Here is a 17,913-nt window from a genome sequence, read left to right on the forward strand (position 1 = left end):
AGGGATCGAGTAACAGAACAATGTATGACCACGTGAAGGTTCTAGAAGCGGCACTTCCCACCCCTGCTCCCCTAAGGTCAGACCTGAACACAAAACCTCATTTTATCTTACCTTTTCATCGTTCAACCTGGCCATCATTTAAATAAAGTTAAATGCCAATATTAAAAGGCAAATGCAAAATCTAATACAGTAACACACACAAATATTCTCAGGCTGCCCAAACAGTGCACTAGACTGTCCTCACTGTACCGCCGGAACTCCTCAGCATCTAACTAGAATCAGTTTTTGTGGTCATTGGGACGCACAGGAGGCCACTATATGCAGGGCACATGCTTACAAGGCATCAAAACAGCGCCTGTCACCTGTTTTCAAGCTAGCTACAACATCCCCATTCCAAGTCTTGTTTGAGCAAAATAATTTCCTTCACACACAATGAACTGGAGGGTAGCTGAGTGGCACCCACGGAGCTCCTCAATGTTTTGTCCATAATTTAGGAAGGCATCTGAACCCCAGGGCCCACGCTGCACACGTGCCTTGCTTTGCCTGGGCTGCACTTTGATGGAAAGTTTATCCAATCAATACAGACATCTGCTCTTCTCTCCGTGGTCACCAAACCCATCATGCAGTACAAAACCACACTGGAAGCCAGCGGGCCATCTACAAAGCTTCGGTGTCCGAATTCCTGGTTTTTTTTTGGTTTTTGTTTTTTTTTTAGTGCTTAAATACAAGACAGGCCATGGGATCCTCGGCTCTCGGCAGACAAGGGGCCCCGAAGTCAACACAGTGCACACTGGCCCCTGCTTAGCTGGCCGGCAGTCCACGCAGACTCGGCACACCCTCCCCAGGGACATCAGACTAGTTCTACCCCACCACGATTTTAGTTCTGCGGGCTACAGGACTGACGGTTAGCCTCTCCCCTGGAACTGACACAAAGAAGCTGACTAGTTTATGATTTTTCCCCTTTAAGAGCTCTTTATTCAACCAGTTCTGACCTTTTAAAACATTGGCTAGGAAAGGCCGGTGACAAATTTGTGATTTTGATTTTTTTTTTTCCTGACTAACTACCAAGAGTACTTAAGCAGAGTCATTACAAAACTTCATTATAAAACATGGAAAAGAAGGTTGTAAAACTGTCTATCCAGAAATTGGTGATTTGAGCACAATATAAATATTTGTATAAAAAAGTATAAAAATTAGTACCCTGTCTCATTTCTACAAAACATAGACTAGAAAGGTTGTTAAAAAAAAAAAAGAAAAAAAAATCCAGACTCTGTAAACTTTATTGCCGAAATATTTGTTTGAATGCTGGTGATTTAGATCAAATTTCCTTCCATTTCCTTACAAAAGAGAGAGAAAGAGAGCAAGAAACAGACAGCGACAGAGACACAGAGAGAGAGAGAGAGAGACAGAAACAGAGAGAGAGAGAGAGAGAGAGAACTGAAACTACAAGAGATACTGAACAGGGTCCCAACCAGAAAAGGAAAGTTAATGTACTTCCATCAGAACCAGCTCCCCACTTCGACAGCCCAGAGACCATGTTTTTGTTTGTTTGTTTGTTTTGTTTTTTGGGGAGGAACACACGGGTCCCATTCCCCATTCCTGAAGAAGCAGTAGAAGAGGCCCATGGGTGACGGGCACCGCAGAACCTCTCAGCCCGAGGCCGGCAAGGGTTCGAGGATGCTCCCGGAGCTCTCTGCCAAGGTGATTCTGTTCAGTTTGCCCACCTCTGCCTGCCAGCCAGGGATCTTCTTGGTCGTCATGTGGCGCCGGGCATGCTTTGTCAGGTGGTCGCTCCGCATGAAGCGACGGTCACACACAGGACACACGAACTTCTTCTCCCCCGTGTGAGTTCTGCGGTGGCGAGACAGTTCATCCGACCTGGCGAACTTCTTGTCACAGCCGTCCCAGCTGCAGGTAAAGGGCTTCTCCCCTAGTGGAAACATATTCAAGTAAGCGTGCGCACTCAAGGCCTCACCAGGAAGCCCATGGAGGGCTGCCCACAGGTCATCCAATCTCAGAAGAGTAACACTCTAGCCTGGATGGCTCAGAAGTCAGCAAACCCCCACAATGCATTTCTGCTGACCCTGAGATGTAAGATGCCGAAGCCCACAGGTGTCAAACTAGGCTAACATCTCAGACATTTTACACATGCACACGTGTGTGGCTTCGTGTTTTGCTTTTCTGATGAAGACTCATTATGTAGCCAGGCTGATCTGAGACTTGCAATCCACTTTGGTGCCAGAGTTAGGGGCATGTGCCACCACCCCTGGTTTTAAAGACGCATTTTAAAATAAATAAGGGGGAGACTTTTTTGAGATAGGGTCTCATTATATAGCCCTGGCTGGCCTGGAACTCCCTACATATATTAGAAGTTAAACTCAGAGATCCTCCTGCCTATGTGTCCTGAGTGTTAGCCACCATCCTGGCTATTTTTTTCTTTGATAGGTTCTTGCTAAGTAGCCTAGCCCAGGCAGGCTGGGAACTTGAGAGATCCTCCTATCTCTAGACAATGATGTGGTTTTTTTTGTGTGTGTGTGTGTGGAGGGGGGGAAAGGAGGGTAGGCATTTTGAGATAGGGTCTCACAGAGGCCAGGATAGCCCTTAACAGTCCTTATAGCAAATGAAGACACTGGATTTCTGATCCTAACTCTACCATACGCTCTGGGATTACAAATGTGCACCATACTCCTCAATTTTACAGGGTGCTGGGGATCAAACCTGGAGCTTCATGCATGCTAGGTAAGTACTCCACCGTCCACAGATGAAGGAGAAAATTCTCTAAAGAAATCATGCTCTCTCAGGACACCCTGCACACACCCCAGAAAGTCCTTCCAAGGGGCTTTAAGACTTCTTAGAATCATTATTTCACGCTCATATTTCTTATCACACTGACAAATAGGTTCCATTAATTACTTTCCACGTGGTTAGAAACGTTTAATTACTCTCCATATTGCTGACAAGAGCAAATGAAGGGAGTTTATTCCGGCCCCGTGGGAGGGTACAGGTCCATCATGGCGGGAGGACCGTGACGCAGCTGGGCCTATTTTGTCCACCGTCCAGAAGAGAGAGAGATGAATGCTGGTGCTTGGCTTGTTGTCTCCCTTTTATCCAGTCTAGAACCCAGTTAATGTGGGCTTTCCTACCTTAACTAACCTAATTTAGATAATCCCTCACAGGCACACCCAGTCTTGTCTTCTAGATGATTCCAGATCCTGTCGAGTTGACAATATTAACCATAACCACATAGGTTAGAGTTATAAAAAGACAAGGTTTGTGTTCTAGCACACACTTTCTGGTTAAGTCTGAAGTGCCCATCAACACTTCAGAGCAGGTGCCCGGATCCTATTATCTTCCTGGAGATAGAGAGGTAAGGGGCCTTCAGGCAGGTAGACACTGTAACCCTTTTCAACAAGCTCCTGTTCCAGCCAGCACAGGGCAGGCCCTTCTCTGTGTCCTGAAACCTTCCTGTCTAGCTGTGGCAATCACAGACTTCAAGCACTCGGGATGATTCGCTAGACAGCTACATACTGCTATGCGATCCATCTCTCTGTGGATTTCCTACAGCAGGTAGCAAATAACAGGATTTGAAGAGACACCAACTCCAACAGTTCTCCAGCTGAAAATCCAGCAGTGAGGCTTCCATGATTTCAGAATCTTCATGGTAAGCATGGGGTAGCCAATGTGGTTTCACTATGACCCCAAACTTCATACCCTGGAAATGTAATCCCAAGGTCCCATGTCACTGATACTTAAGAGGTAGGATCGTTGGCCACTGATGGGATCCTGAGCATTGGGGTTATGGATGAACAGAGTCTCAGGAGCAGCTCTGTTATAAGAGCAAGCTCTCTGGCATACTAACCCCATTGCACCAGGTGACGTCCCGTCACACTGGGAATGCGGCAGGCTGGCCACCCTTAGAGATGCTTTTAGATTGGCAGCTCCAGAGCCCTGAGCTCGGTAGCCTATTTTTTATTAGACACTGTCAAAGCATCCAAAAGCAGACTCGGACAGCGGCACTTCCCACCCCTGCTCCCCTAAGGTCAGCAGCACACCCAGTGCCCGGGAACTGCTCAGAGACTGCCAGTCCCTCCACACACGATTACAAAATCCCTGTTTCCAGCCAAATGGAGAGTACCCATTCACCTCACCTTCTTCACACTTAAGTACTGTTCAGGCTGGCAGAAGTACTTGAAACACAATCTTTATCTGAAATAAACCCACAGGAAATTTCAGTTCTTAGGAGAACCCCAAAGGAGGGCTGGTGAATAGTAAACGCGTTGGCACTCAGAACCTCATGCTTATTCAAACCGATTTTAGTCTCTGGGAAACACGGGGGAACTCAGGCTTGAGCTCAGGTTTTGCGGATCTGTCAGTATTTCTACCTGGGAAGACTCTGATGGAAAGTTCATCTGGATAGACAAAGCAAAAAGAAAAAAAAGCGCGCGCGGGGGGGGGGGGGGGTGGTTTACCACACCAAAGAGCCCACTGAACAGAACAGACTGCCCCTTCATCTGACAGCCACCAGAACGGCCTTGCTGAAAGTGCCAACCATCATTTAGTCGTGTGGCACCAAGAGCCTGTGTGCAGTTTCGTGTGGCACCAGGAGTCTGTGTGCAGTTTCGATAATTATCTAACAATGAGAAAACATGGACACTCCCTCTCACAGGTTAGAGTGCACACTGCTCTTGCCGCACACCCACAAAGGATCCCAACAGATCCCAACAGATCCCAGTCCTCACGGTAGGCAACTTACCACCACCTATAACTACAGCTGCTAGGGGCCAAATACCCAGCCACTGCACTCACATGCACATACCCACTCACAGAAACCTAATTTTAGAAATAACGAAAACAAGGCGGCTGTGTGTCACACACCTTTAATCCAAGCACTCAGGAGGCAGAGGCAAGTGGCCTTCTGAATTCTAGGCTAGCCTGGTCTAAGATCGAGTTACAGGATGGCCAGGGCTACACAGAGAAAAGGCGTGAGACACACAATAACCCATGGGGTCAAAGAGGAAGGCATCAGCAAACACACACCAACTGATTTGGGGCAGGCCCTCCAAGGGCCCCATAGGCAGAGCTTGGGAAGGGCTGAGGTTGACGTATGGAATTACACGGGTAGATGAGAAGGAGGCTGTGTTTGCTCTGACAAAGGGACAAGTACTTTACAGGACAGGTGTAAGGCCCACACCGTAAAGCCAACCACGGCTCTGGAGTATGAAGGAATAATTCTTTCTGGACTATCTAAACACCAGAGTGCACGCTGTTCAGCAATGGAGTCTGCCGCAGACAGAGCATACTGTGCTAATTAGAAGCCAGCTTATATCAACACTATTCTAAAATAAAAACCACAGCAGCAAGTCCCTCCAGCCTCAGGCTTTCCTGTATCACAGTCCACAAATCAGACATTCTCATGGGACCGAGGGGTGATGTTCCATGGTCATGAGTCTAGGAAGCACGCTTTACCATAGACCCTGACATCTCTGCATGTGTTTACGTGTCAATACACGATTCTCTAAAGTCAAGTTTAACGAGCAGACCACATAACCACAGGACCATAAGCAACAACAAGGCAGCAGCTCACAGAGGACCGGAGACATGCTGCTCTAGCCTACGAAAGTAATGTGTGCCGAGCGGCACTCAGGCCCCGCTGGGCAGCACGGCAGTCACCAGCTCCTGAAGCTACTTGAGTGTAAACGTCAAGCAATGAGAATGTGCCATCCAGGTCCTCAGTCCTGCCAGCCTCTTTCAAGTGCATGCAGCTAGCGGCTACTGAAACGGCTGGAGAATGTTTCCATTCCTGAAGACAGAATTTAAAAACTAAAGAAACCCAGTAGGGTGTTATAACTTCTTAGGTGGCTTTTTTTTTTTTTTAATTGCAGGGGTTTTGTTTATTTATTTATGTGCACTGGTGTTTTGCCATGGGTGTTGGGACCCCTGGAACTGGAGTTACAGACAGTTGTGAGCTGCCATGTGGGTGCTGGGAACTGAACCCAGGTCCTCTGGAAGAGCAGTCAGTGCTTTTTTTTTTTTTTTTAAAGATTTATTTATTTATTATGTATGTAGAAGAGGGCACCAAATCTCATTAGATGGTTGTGAGCCACCATGTGGTTGCTGGGAATTGAACTCAGGACCTCTGGAAGAGCAGGCAGTGCTCTTAACCTCTGAGCCATCTCTCCAGCCCCTTGTGTGACTTCTTAAACTAAAAACTATATATTCTCAAAAGCAAAAACACCAAGCCCAAACAAAACAACAACAAAAAATTCCTATACTCTTAAAAATACTGCAGTGAGGCAGAGTACCCCCAAACCGTCCCAAGCCCCATCCTCTCCCCAGCGGGCACCTGCTGACAACCCCAACTGCAGCAAGCCCTCCTCCTCCTCCGCGGGCTCTCCTCCCTGAAGTTCCGGTGTCCCCTTCACACCAGGCCCCCACCACTCACCTGTGTGGGTACGAAGATGAGCCTTCAGGTGGGAACTTTTGAAGTAGGTCTTCCGGCAACCCGGGAAATTGCAAACATAGTTCCTCCTTCGGGAAAAGTCTACCTGAGGGGCCGAGTTCTGGCTGGAGGCGATGAACATCGGTGCAGGGGCGAGGGGCAACAGTTTGGTATTCCCGATGGCCACGACACCGGGTGGGCAGGTAGCAGGCTGGGGAAAGGTACCCGGTGGTAAGACCAGCATCAGAGCTCCCTGAGGCATAGACGGGCCCGTGAACACAGGCTGGGTCACCGGAGCAGCTGGGGGCAGGACGGCCTTGACAATCCCTGCCGACAACTGGGGAGGAGGCTTCAAAAAAGCTGAGAACATGCCACTCTGTCCAGCCACGGGGATCATTTGGCAAAGGACCGGGGGACTGGAGACAGGGACAGAAATCAGAGGGGTGGTTTTCCTTGACAAGTCGCTTTCAGAATTCTTTGGTGAGCAGGTCTGAATGGCAGCCGGCCATCCTGTCTGCTGGTCTTTGTAGGTGGGGAATGGGACAGCAGGGTTGTGCAAGCAAGGCTGACAGGAAGCTGAGTTAGTAACAAGTAAACCAGCGGCCAAGCGTGTGTCCTGCAAAGCTTCGCGATGGCCCGGCAACCCTCCTTGTCCTTCTCCGCTGCTGCCGGGCGGTTGTTGCTCTTGAGTTGGGGCAGCTGGAAAGCACAGAGGGGCAGGACTCTCCCCTGTGTGACGGATCACACTCGTCATCCTGCAGGACCCTGAGGCTGGCTCCAGCGGCTCCCTCCTGCTCAGCGCCCCGGTGGCCGCATTGGGGGGTGGGGGGAGGGCGGTGACCATGCATCCTTTGGAATTAGTTACTTGGGAAGGAACAGGGGTCCCTGTCGATGGCTCCATGAGCTCTGGGCTCTGAGGAGGAGTTATACACTTCAAGAGAAAGAAAGAAAAGCGTCATGCCATGGGTTGTTTTGGTCTCGTTGGAAGGAAGGGTATTGTCTACTCTAGGTCATGCGGAGCTACTGACACACAATTTAACTAAAAGGACTGTAAAAGCCACACAGATTCACACTTTAAAATGGAAGCTTCTCATAAAGTGGCAGTGGCACACACCTTTAATCCCAATACTTTGGAGGCAGAGGCAGGCAGATCTCTGTGAGTTCAAGGCCAGCCTGGTCTACAGAGCAAGTTCCAGGACAGCCAGGGCTACACAGAGAAAAACCCTGTCTCCAAAAACAAAATGAAAGCTTTTCATGAACTCTCAGGCTCTTAAATCAAGAAAACAGTGGTTCTCCTGAACTGAGCCTCCATGCACTGGCCCCCAACACTTATCAGCCACCTTGAAAAAGCCCAAGCCTGAAGACCTGAGGGGCTACGATGAGCCAGCTCCTTTTTTCCTCCAGTCCCTCCTCAAGTCTACCCTCCACAGTCTTCAGTGCGAGTTCTTCGCCCAGGCCAAGCACATCTTAGTTTTACTACCGTGAGTGATCTACAGCCTGACTTCTCCAACCCAAGAAGCAATTCCATAGGTGTGGCAAGTTAGAACCTAAAAATAAAATATTGACTAATCAACTCCCAATCACACCAGGCGGCTGCCACAGGAAGGCAGAGTAGCATGTTTCCGCTAAGCTAAGGCTGTCTGATGTCAGAGAACATGCTTTCTTTAGCTGCTTTCCACATTCTCGTCTAGACTGGGACAACTCAAGACCCGACCTTGGACGCCCCAGGCATCTGGTCTACATCACTTCTCTGTAACCATCTTTAGGCTTTGTCCAATGGGCACTAACCATCTGTCAGCAAGTTATGGCTCACCAAGGAAAAGAAAACACTTCTAAGAGATACATTTTCACACTTTGGTATCCATACAAAGGGAATGTAGGGAACTTCCTGGCGGCATCTGGAAGCACCATAGTTAATCTCCCTACAAGTTCTTCCACATATTTTACCTAAGTTACTCTGGGCAGTTCACAAAAATGCTTCTCTCCCCCACCTCCTCCTCTTACCAGAGTTGAGAAAGAATGAAAGTCCTTTGGTAGATCAGGTGCAGCTGTGTCCACAAGCACGGTGCTGGTGACGTCACCAGAATCAGAGCCGGGCGTGAGGGGTCTCGTCTGGGACCTCTGCCCCCAAGAGCTCATGCAGACGAGAGCCTCCACAGCCTCCATGTCTGTCTGCTCCAGGACGCTGCATGTGGACCTCTCGCTGTCATGCCGTTTCCTCTCCAGGATGGACTCACAGATGTCCATGATGTCAGCCTGCAGGCAACACGGGACAGCGGCTTCTCAGTTCAGGAGAATAAAAGGGGTAACCCCGACAGGCAGGCGGATCTACCCCAGACGTAAGGTGCAGCATTCTAACAACGGAGCAGGCTCTGTCTTGACGTAAGAAGACCTGAATGGAACTCTCACAACAACTTTGCTTTCAAGCTCTGAAGATTAGGTTTGGTTAAGAAGCAGTTTCCACAAGACAAGACAGAAAACTCAAAACCCCGATTCTTGAAAAGGTTTCTAGGCTGGGCTATTGCTCAATGGTGGAACACCTGATTAGCTCATGGGTGACCCTGAGTTCAATGCCCACCAATAAAAAATAAAAATAAACAGAACAGGTGACTAACTTCAAGCTTCTTGGGTAAATGATTAAGACTAACTCTAGAGGTATACACCAAAGAGATTAGTAGGAAGGTGTCCCGGGAAAGATAAAGCAGCTAATGAGACTAAGCAGCCAGTTGGCGGGTGAGATCTTCTAGATCATAAAGCTGCCAAAGTAATGTCCCTAAGGAAGCATTACCCCAAGCTTAATTTCCCAGTGGCTGAACCTGGGTTCCATGCACGTAAGTGTCCACGGTGACTACCTGTTTCCTCAGCATTCAGAAACATGAAGACACTCATTACTACTGAAAACTAGGAGGAAGTGGGATGAGCAGAAGGGTGTGTGAAAGGCACCTGGTCCTGCACACCACACAACCTTTACAACCAGGAGGAAGAAACTGGAACCCATCCCTTCCAAAAGAGAATCTTACACCTTTGATACATATATTTCCACACACATTTTCTGAGCCTTCTTGTCTGTCCAGAGTCCCCTTCAGTGAGCAGGTGCAGAGGCTACCTTTGCAAAGGGCCTTATGCAGCGTCTCTGGTGGGGCCAGACTCGACCTCTTGCCAGGATCATTTGATTCTGATCCATTGAGTGGAATGTCCGGCCGTAGACTAGGAAGGATAAATGCGGACCCGAGAGTCCACGTACTGCTGTGTTCTCGACAGAAGCCTGAGCGCCTCCCCTGGCCCCCAACATTTCTGTCAGGGTCCGTGGCCCAGAGCTCTACACCTTCTGACAGGGGTCCCCTACCTTGACTCCACTCTGTGGCTAGGCCCAAGCCCTACACTCCATCCAGGTCCCATTACCACGCCCCTTCTTGCTTTGGCCCCACCCCTTGCCCAGCCCTACACCACCAAGCTTAGCTGCCACGTCCCCCCCAGAACCCTTCCAGACACACTCTTGCCTTGGCCCGGCTCGCTCCACCATACCCTCCTGCAGGTACACCTTCCCGAGACACCTTTGGTTTGGCTCAACCCACGGCCCTACCCCACACTCCCACCAGACGCTCTCATCACTTCCTCTTTGGGACTCAGCCCTTGCCCCGCCCCCTGCACACCCCTATCAGACAGACGCTCTCGCCACACCCCCTCACTTTGGCCCCGCCCCCTGCCCCACCCCACACTCCCACCAGCAGCTCGCACCGAGCCACCTAGCTTTTGGCTCCGCCCTTGCTCCCTCGCGCTACCACCAGGTGCCTCCACCACGCCCTTAGCCCGGGGTCCCACCGAGCTCCCCACATCCCCCCGACTTCCCAGGCACTCTCGACACGCCCTCGCCTCGGCCCCGCCCCTCACCTCTCCCCTCCCACCAAACGCTTTCACCACGCCCCCTGGCGCCGCGCCCCTGCTTGGGCCCCGCCCCCGCCCCGCCCTCCCCGTTCCCGCCAGCCGCGCCCACACCCCGCAGCGGTCCTCCGCTGGATTCGGGTGACGTCATGGCTGGAAATAGCCGCGCCGGGCGGGGCCCGCAGCGGACAAGAGACAAAGCTGAAAGGCTGTGGCGGCCGCGCTCACACGCCCCCCTTCCCCACCCGGACCCTGCCGGGCCGCGCAGCCCCGGCCTCTGGCCTAGACGACCGGCGGCGCGGTGTCGCCATCCCTCCCGCGTCCCCTCCCCGCCGCCTCGTCCCCGCGCTCAGCCCCGTCAGTCACTCACCGCGCGCGCGTCGCCCGGGCCGGTGGAGCCCGGCGAGTGCATGGTGCCGGACGGCCTGCAGGCGACGAAGCTGCGGATCGGGGGACCGGGGGACCGGGAGGGGGCTCCGCGTGCGGCGGAGGCTGCACGTGTGCGGCGGGCGGCGGGCGCCGGGGTCCCGAGCGCCTGCAGCCGCCGGCGCGCACCACCGCCCTCCTTGCCGCGCGCGGCTCTGCCTCCGCGCGGCCCGCCAGGCGCGGGAGGGGCGGGGCGCCGCGGAGGGAGCGGCCCGGGGCGGGGCGCGCGGGCAAACCAAAATACACCGCTCCCCCTCGGGGGCGTGCCCTCCGCCGCCAGCCAATCGGCGCCGGGCCGGCGAGCCGCGGGCCAATGGGGGCCGCGGGGGGCCGCGTGATCGGAGCCTGGCTGCGGCGTGATCCGGCGGGGCGGGAGGCGGCACGTGTTTTGGTCCGGGCTGGAGGCGGGGCGTGAGGCCTGGAAAGTAGGGGAAAGGTCCCGGCGGCGGCGCGGCGGCGGCGGCGGCGGCGGCGGCCGCCGTGAGGTCCTCTCCCGGCCGGCGGAGGGGCTGCTGGCCGAGGTCGCGCCCTGGCCCCGCGCGCAGTGGCCGGCCCTGGTGGGCGGGACTCCCGGGGACGGCTTCAGGCTGTCTCTGATTTCTTTTAAGCTGTCCCTGGCGGCTCCCCGGACCGCGCCTCTGCCCAGGAGGAGGTTTGAAAGCTATCTGGGTTTAGGGACATTTCCTGCATCCGCTCTTGCTTGCAGGGCGCCAGATCTGAAGCTTCTGGGACTGGCCTCCTTCCACCGTGCTAGGCTGCGGTTTGCTGCCGAAGGAACGCCGGCCGTGTAGCCAACCACCTAACAGGCGCGTAATGAGGCCTGCGCATCCTTCCCAGTGGCCATACAAAGGCCACCGGACTCGGGGAGTCCTCAGGCCTACGTGAGAGCTGATCCAGAGCCGGGGTACCTTTTTTTTCCCTCTGTGGGTCTCTCTAGCGGTTATCCATTTCCATGCCTCACAGGTCTTGGAGAGCAGGGGCTGGTACTTACAATGTGTGTGTGTGGGGGTGTCCCCCAACCTACAGTGCAGCGATAGGACACCCCTCCACTAGTCGTCAGAGGCCTGGCTGCAGAGCCCGGATACCGGTGGAGGTATGGGAAAAGTCATAGCTGATGTGAGTGTTCTGGAGCCGGACATTATGCCGCCTGTCCTCACACAGGTGAGCAGGCAAAGTCCTGTACTTAAACTGGTAAGGCTTAAGGTTCATACCAGCCCCGATTCCTCCAAGTTTCACTATGGCTCCACAGTGGGATTAAATAGGCCCGAAGAGAAGGCATTTGTTTAAAGAGGATTCACCATGTTTAACTGCTTGGGAGTTGAGCACACATGGACCTCAGTCTTCCGCTCAGACTTGTTGAAATTGTTTTACCTGCTGCCCCCCATTGGCTTTCTGACACCCCGTGTCCACCCCTGCGGACATCGCCTCCCCGTCGTGCCCCCTCCCGCCCCAGGCATCCTTAGACTTTTCAGTGGCTGCCACCGTGCTTGAGAGAACCGCCTCCCCGCCCCGCCCCGCCATCCACACCTGAGCTCCTGCAGGGAATCTGCTCTTAAGCTGGCTCTGGTCCGCTCCCACTCATGGTTGCTATGCTCCATGTGTTGGGAAATAGTCTCCAGAGTCACATGTTCCAAGTATTTGGAGACGGGGCCTTTGGAAGGTGATTGGGATTAAGGAAGGGCATGAGGTTTTATAATTAGAGAGCCTAGCTCGCGCTGTCTGACCACGTGACACTCGTGACAGTCTCCACGGCAGAAAGACCCCCATCAGATGTTGAACACAGCTAGTGCTCTTGGGCTGCAGAACTGTGAGCCGAATGAACTTTTATATAGGAGGTGGGGAGGTGCCTCAGTTGGTAAGGAGCTTGCAAATGCAGGCCTGAGGTCGATCCCCAGAACCCACTCGAAAAGCTAGGCGGAGTGGTGCACACTTTTAACCCCAGCTCTGGGGAGGGGCAGAGGGGCAGAACACTGGGCTTCACTGGCCAGTCAGTCTAGCCAAGTCATCCCAATGAGATACTCTGCCTTAAACATATCAATGAAATCAGGGTGGGTGCCTCCTAAGAAATGACACTAGAGGCTAACCTCCATGTCCATGTGCATGTGTGCGCGCACACACACACACACACACACACACACACACACACACACACACCTCTATATAAACTTCCTGGTCACAGGTGTTTTGTTATAATCACACAAAAATAAACTGAGATGTGGGTCCAGGCCTGCTCTGGGATGCCTGTCACATCAACTGCTGTCTCCAGGGCTTAGCGTGTGTCATTTACTTGATGTATCCCGTGACATGACTGGCACATCTCCCAGGAAGCCTCTTCCAGCATGCTTGTGGACTCAGGCTGACCCTACTCCCTCGCTGCTGTCTGCACCTTTAACTCCCCATAGCGCTTCGCCTGCTGTCTTGTCTTTTCTCCTGGGACAGGGAGCTTGGCTGATTTATCCACATCAGCACATGCTAACTGTTGATTTAATGAGTCAACATTACATCGACCTTGTCAACCCTGCTGGCTTCTGTTCTGGGGCACTCCACAGGTACCTCTCTCTCATCCAGCATCTTGGGGAGCGAATGTGCGTGCGTTCACCCGACTTTGATGTCCTCACTCAAGAGGGTGCCTCTGGATATCCTGCCTCGTTATCTAGTGATGTGGCTCACCTTCAACTCCTCCCTTTCCTGTGTTTGTTCTTTCTCCAATGACGTCACCGTTTCTTCAAAAATATGGCACCAACTGTTCTCATCACTCACTAGGTCCCTTGTCCAGGCTACTACACAGACATACCTGAGTGACTGTCACCGCCTCCCAGCAAGTCTCCCTAGCAAGGCTGACCCTGTGTCATCTGCCTCTCACCACTGGAAGGATTTTCCAAAAGTGGACAGTGTACCAGACCCATCCTCAAAGCCCCAGGTGGAATCCAGACACTCAAACTTACCCAGGAATCCCTGACTCCTCTGGACCCAACGCCCACCCACACGACCCCATCTTTCTTCACCTGCTTCCCACATTGCTCTCCACCGCCTCCCTTGGCGTTAGGTCAAGTCATTGCCCTCGATTACCAGAACATGTTACTCCTGCCTGGAGGGAGGCAGTTCTTGTCTGCTTTGACTGAGTCTGCAATATGGTTTCCTGGTGACTGCTCAGCACAAAGCCATGTGCTTGGCCTCTGGATCCAAATCACTTCTCTGGCAGCATGACCTTCCCCAAGTCCTGCTTCATTCTTACAGGATGGAAGGTGATGGCTCTCTGGGGACCTGGAGCTTGTCTCCAGACTGTGTTCCCTGGATGGAAGGGGTAGCCTGGGATCATGGCTCTTCAGGCGTAAGTCCTGGGTCTACCCGCATCTAGCCATCTTCCAGACAGCCAAGCAGGCTTCCGTTGCCGCCAACTCGTATTCAAGAGGATGTTGATAAGTTTGTAAGCTGAAGGACTTCAGAAGACCCTTGTCAGCCAACACTCAGAGACAGTTGTGGTCCAGCAAGAAGGACTGGGCATAGCTGTAGATCACAGCTGTGGACAGAGCATCGTCCCTCAGGCCAGAATGCCTGGGGTTCCTGAGTTTGCTCACAGTCGACCCACGTGTGCATGTTGTCCTGTAGAGAAGATTGTGTGCCGGGAACCTTCTGAGCCTGCCTTATTGACTTCACATTATGTCTTGGAGCTTATTGTACATCGATCCGTAAAGATCAACTCTGTTCTTGGTAATGGTTAAATGACACTCCGTTATGGATGTGTTTAACACTTCTGGTTGAATAGCCAGGACATGTAGGTTGCTTGCCACTTTCCAGTATATCCTGCTGGTCCACTGTGCCCACAGGCAAGGAGAGCTACAGGATCAGTTACCAGCATGGGAAGTGCTGGGTTAACTGCTGGGTTGGGGGTGGGGGGTGGGGATAGCTCTGTCTTCCCTCCTTCCTTCCCCTCCCCCACGTCTGCCTCTGTCTGTGGATTTTAAGGAAGCACAGCACAGTCACAGGAAAACACAAATTCTGTGCACAGGTGAGTTTTTACAGGACGGACTCCCTGTGCCACCAATACCCAGGGCAAGAAGCACTCTTCCTAGAACCTGGAAGCCACCTGAGTTCCCTCCAGTCACCACTTCATCCTTCCTGGCCCCCTGACCAGCAAGCACAGTTCTTATTATGACCTCTAGTAGCATTGATAACTTTTGTGTGTGTTTTGAAACCTTTACGAATAGAATTTGCAGTATGTGAAATTTGAGGTCTGGCTTCCTTCACTCAAGATGCTGATTCATGCAAGTAGGGTTTTTGTGTGGGGGTGTGGTGTGCATGCATCAGTGTGCATGCATTGGAGGCCCCATGTCAACCTTGGGTGTGGTTCTTCAGGAACCATCTGCTCTGTCTTTTGAGACAAGCTCTCTCACTGGGACCTGGGGCTGGACAATTAGGCTAGGTTGGCTCGCCAGCAAGCCCCAGGGAATTGCCTTTTCCTTAGGGCTAGGACCTCAGGTGTGTGTCAGCTTTTTATATGGTTCCAAGGATTGTGCAACAAAATATGCCTGACTGAGCTATCTTCCTAGCCTCCACATTTGTATTCTTGTATAAATTGGGTTGGGGATTTAGCTCAGTGGTAGAGCACTTGCCTAGCAAGTGCAAGGCCCTGGGTTCGATCCTCTGCTCAAAAACAAAACAAAAAAAAAAAAGGAAAAAAAATCATAGCTGTAGTGTAGACATTAGGATTGTTTCCAGTCTGAGGCTATTATGACTAAAACTGTTATTAAAATCCTGATACATGTGCATGCATTTTTTTCTTTCCTTTTCTTTTGGAGACAGCGTCTTGATATGTAATCCAAGCTGGTCTTGAACTCACAGCAATCTTTCTGCCCTAACCTCAAACTTAGTCAAGATTTCCTAGACTGTAGCTGTATTGGGATTACAAGTATGCACAACTACAAAGGACTTTATACATACTTTGTTTTGTTTTTTGAAATAGGGTTTCTCTGTGAAACAGTCCTGGCTGTCCTGGATCTCACTCTGTAGACCAGGCTGGCCTGGAACACACAGAGATCCGCCTGCCTCTGCCTCCCGAGTGCTGGGATTAAAGGCGTGTGCCACCACCGCCTGGCGACTTTATACGTACATTTTATTCACAAAGATACTGTTAAGTGACCCCATGTTATGCTGTTATGACCATTTACTCCACTGAGCACCGCAAAGCCAGTTCCAGTAAAAGTTGGTGTTGGAGTGTCTGTCTCGTTAATTCTCCACCTCATTGTTTGAGACAGAATCTCTTGCTTAACTTGAAGCTAGCCAGTTGTTTGGACGGGCTAGCCAGGGAACTGTGGGGACTCCCCATCGCTGCCTGGCTAGCATTGGGATTATAAGCACGTGGCCAGGCCTAGTTTTTGTTGCTGTTTTTTGTTTGTTTTCCTTGGGTTCTGGGGATCTAGACTGAGGTTCTTACGTGCATAGAGGACACTTTGCTGACTGAGCAATCTCCCCAGGGTCTAGGTTCCTATTTCCTTATCAATTTTAGTAACGCTGTGCCCCTTTCTTGAATTTTTTCTCTCCTCTCCTCTCCTTTCCTTCCTTCTCCTTTTTTCCCCTTTCACTTTCAGGGCCCAAGCTGGCCTCATGCTGTGGCTCCTCCTGCCTCTGCTCCAGAGAGCTGGGATTACAGTTATGTGCTACCCACACCCACCGTGTTCTCTCTGTGGCTCTCCCTCTGCCCTTCTGTCATGGGTGGCATGACAGGAAGGGCATTACTGGCCATTGCCCATTCCATCTTAAATTGCCCAGACTCCAAGAACACAAGCCAACAAATACTGCAGGCTCATTATAAACTGCCTTGTTGTGGTATTGTGTTTGTTACAGGGGCAAAAAAATGCACTAAAACATAAAATATATTAGGAATTGTCGTTTATTCTGAGAGTGTATCTTGCCATTTTTTTCCCTACTAAAATGCCCTGTCTTTAGAGGCAAGATGGTAGTCACAGATGGCATATGACATCCAGGCTATGTGAATGTCATTAGCCACTCTGTGGACAGCTCCAAAGTCCTTTCTAAAATCCTGTAGTCACAGAAGCCGAACCTGGAAATCTTTTACTTAGGTATGTTTGGGGATGCATTCCAGATGTGGTGGTCCAAGGATCTACCAAGGCTAGTCTCTTGTCTACTGCTAACTTCGAGGAACTGGGCCTGGCAGCTGCTGAGAGGTGGGGGACCCCTAGGGGCAGATATCTCCATCCATTTGATCTTCACCCCTGAGTCATCCAGTGACCTCCCTCCAGGTCCAAGCCCTGCTAGCCCAGGCCTCTACAGCTCTTGAATATTCCTGCCTTTGGCCAGAGTCCAGCCATGAAACCAACATGGGACAAAGCATGTGTTAGCCACTGTCCCCCCTGCAGGGACATGCTCTGCAGATTAGGTGGGAGAGGCTGAGAAGAGCTGGGCAGAGGAGAGGCTGTGGGCACACCCCTGGGCCCACCCGTTCTTCCTACCATTTCTCTTTCTCTTTTGGTCCAGCTCATCAGGCCAGAAGCAGCAGAAAGACCAGAATGCAGAGGGAACTGATTGTATGGCTGGCTTCCTGGTTGGCTGCACACCTTGTCAAGTGGTTCATTTCCACCAATCAGAGACAGCTTGGCTGTTTTCCTGCAAACAGCCTCAGGCTCCTGGCTCCTCCCCTGGAGGCCCTGGGCATGGAAGACAGAGGGGCAGTTAAGACAGTTAAGACATTTACCATCCAGGTCAGCCCACTCGTTTGCTAATGGGGAAACTGAGGTCTAGTGGATTTCAGAGAGAAATCACAACGGTGCCTTGCCTGATGTATCCAGTGCAAAGGAAGTTCGGGCACAGACATGCAGAAGCAGGCCAGCCTTGTGCTGATGCTGGTGTGCTGCCCCTCCATTTCAGCCCTGTGTTACATATGGGGAAACTGAGGAACAGAGGACTAAAGCAACATCCTCATTATCACAGGCTGGTGAGCAATGACCCCCAGCAACCACCTCCTCACTCAAGCCAGAGCTTTCTTCCCCAACCTCAGGCTGCTAACCCTGACCTGCATGGAGGCCAGACTCAGGGCAGTGGGTAGCTCAGCCAGAGGACCCACTCCCACAGACCTGGTGTGCAGCTCGGGCTGCGGGTGGCCGCATCCTGGCTCCCGGCCTCTGCCTTCTCAGTGTGTCTCCAGGCTG

The 17,913-nt window shown here is 52.0% G+C and overlaps 1 protein-coding gene across 1 annotated transcript; it reads right to left on the minus strand.

Moving 5' to 3' along the window:
- Positions 1-1,391: 1,391 nt before the first annotated feature.
- Klf11 (Kruppel like factor 11) lies at positions 1,392-10,935 on the minus strand. The gene is made up of 4 exons (XM_036171130.1): positions 10,692-10,935; positions 8,444-8,695; positions 6,443-7,370; positions 1,392-1,930 (listed from the first exon to the last, which is right to left on the minus strand). Exons 1-4 carry the CDS (start codon positions 10,731-10,733, stop codon positions 1,650-1,652), a joined length of 1,503 nt encoding a protein of 500 aa, XP_036027023.1. The 5' UTR covers positions 10,734-10,935; the 3' UTR covers positions 1,392-1,649.
- Between the last annotated feature and the right edge of the window lie 6,978 nt (positions 10,936-17,913).

The sequence above is a fragment of the Onychomys torridus genome, chromosome 21, assembly GCF_903995425.1.
Source record: "Onychomys torridus chromosome 21, mOncTor1.1, whole genome shotgun sequence".
Taxonomy (NCBI): Eukaryota; Metazoa; Chordata; class Mammalia; order Rodentia; family Cricetidae; genus Onychomys; species Onychomys torridus.

Bases quoted from the DNA above. Each gene is read 5' to 3' on its own strand.
- Klf11 (XM_036171130.1), bottom strand. From the start codon at position 10,733: ATGCACTCGCCGGGCTCCACCGGCCCGGGCGACGCGCGCGCG. The intron at 8,696-10,691 runs GTGAGTGACTGA...TGTTGCCTGCAG, and splicing joins GCCCGGGCGACGCGCGCGCG to GCTGACATCATGGACATCTG. The intron at 7,371-8,443 runs GTAAGAGGAGGA...TTTCTCTTGAAG, and splicing joins TTCATTCTTTCTCAACTCTG to TGTATAACTCCTCCTCAGAG.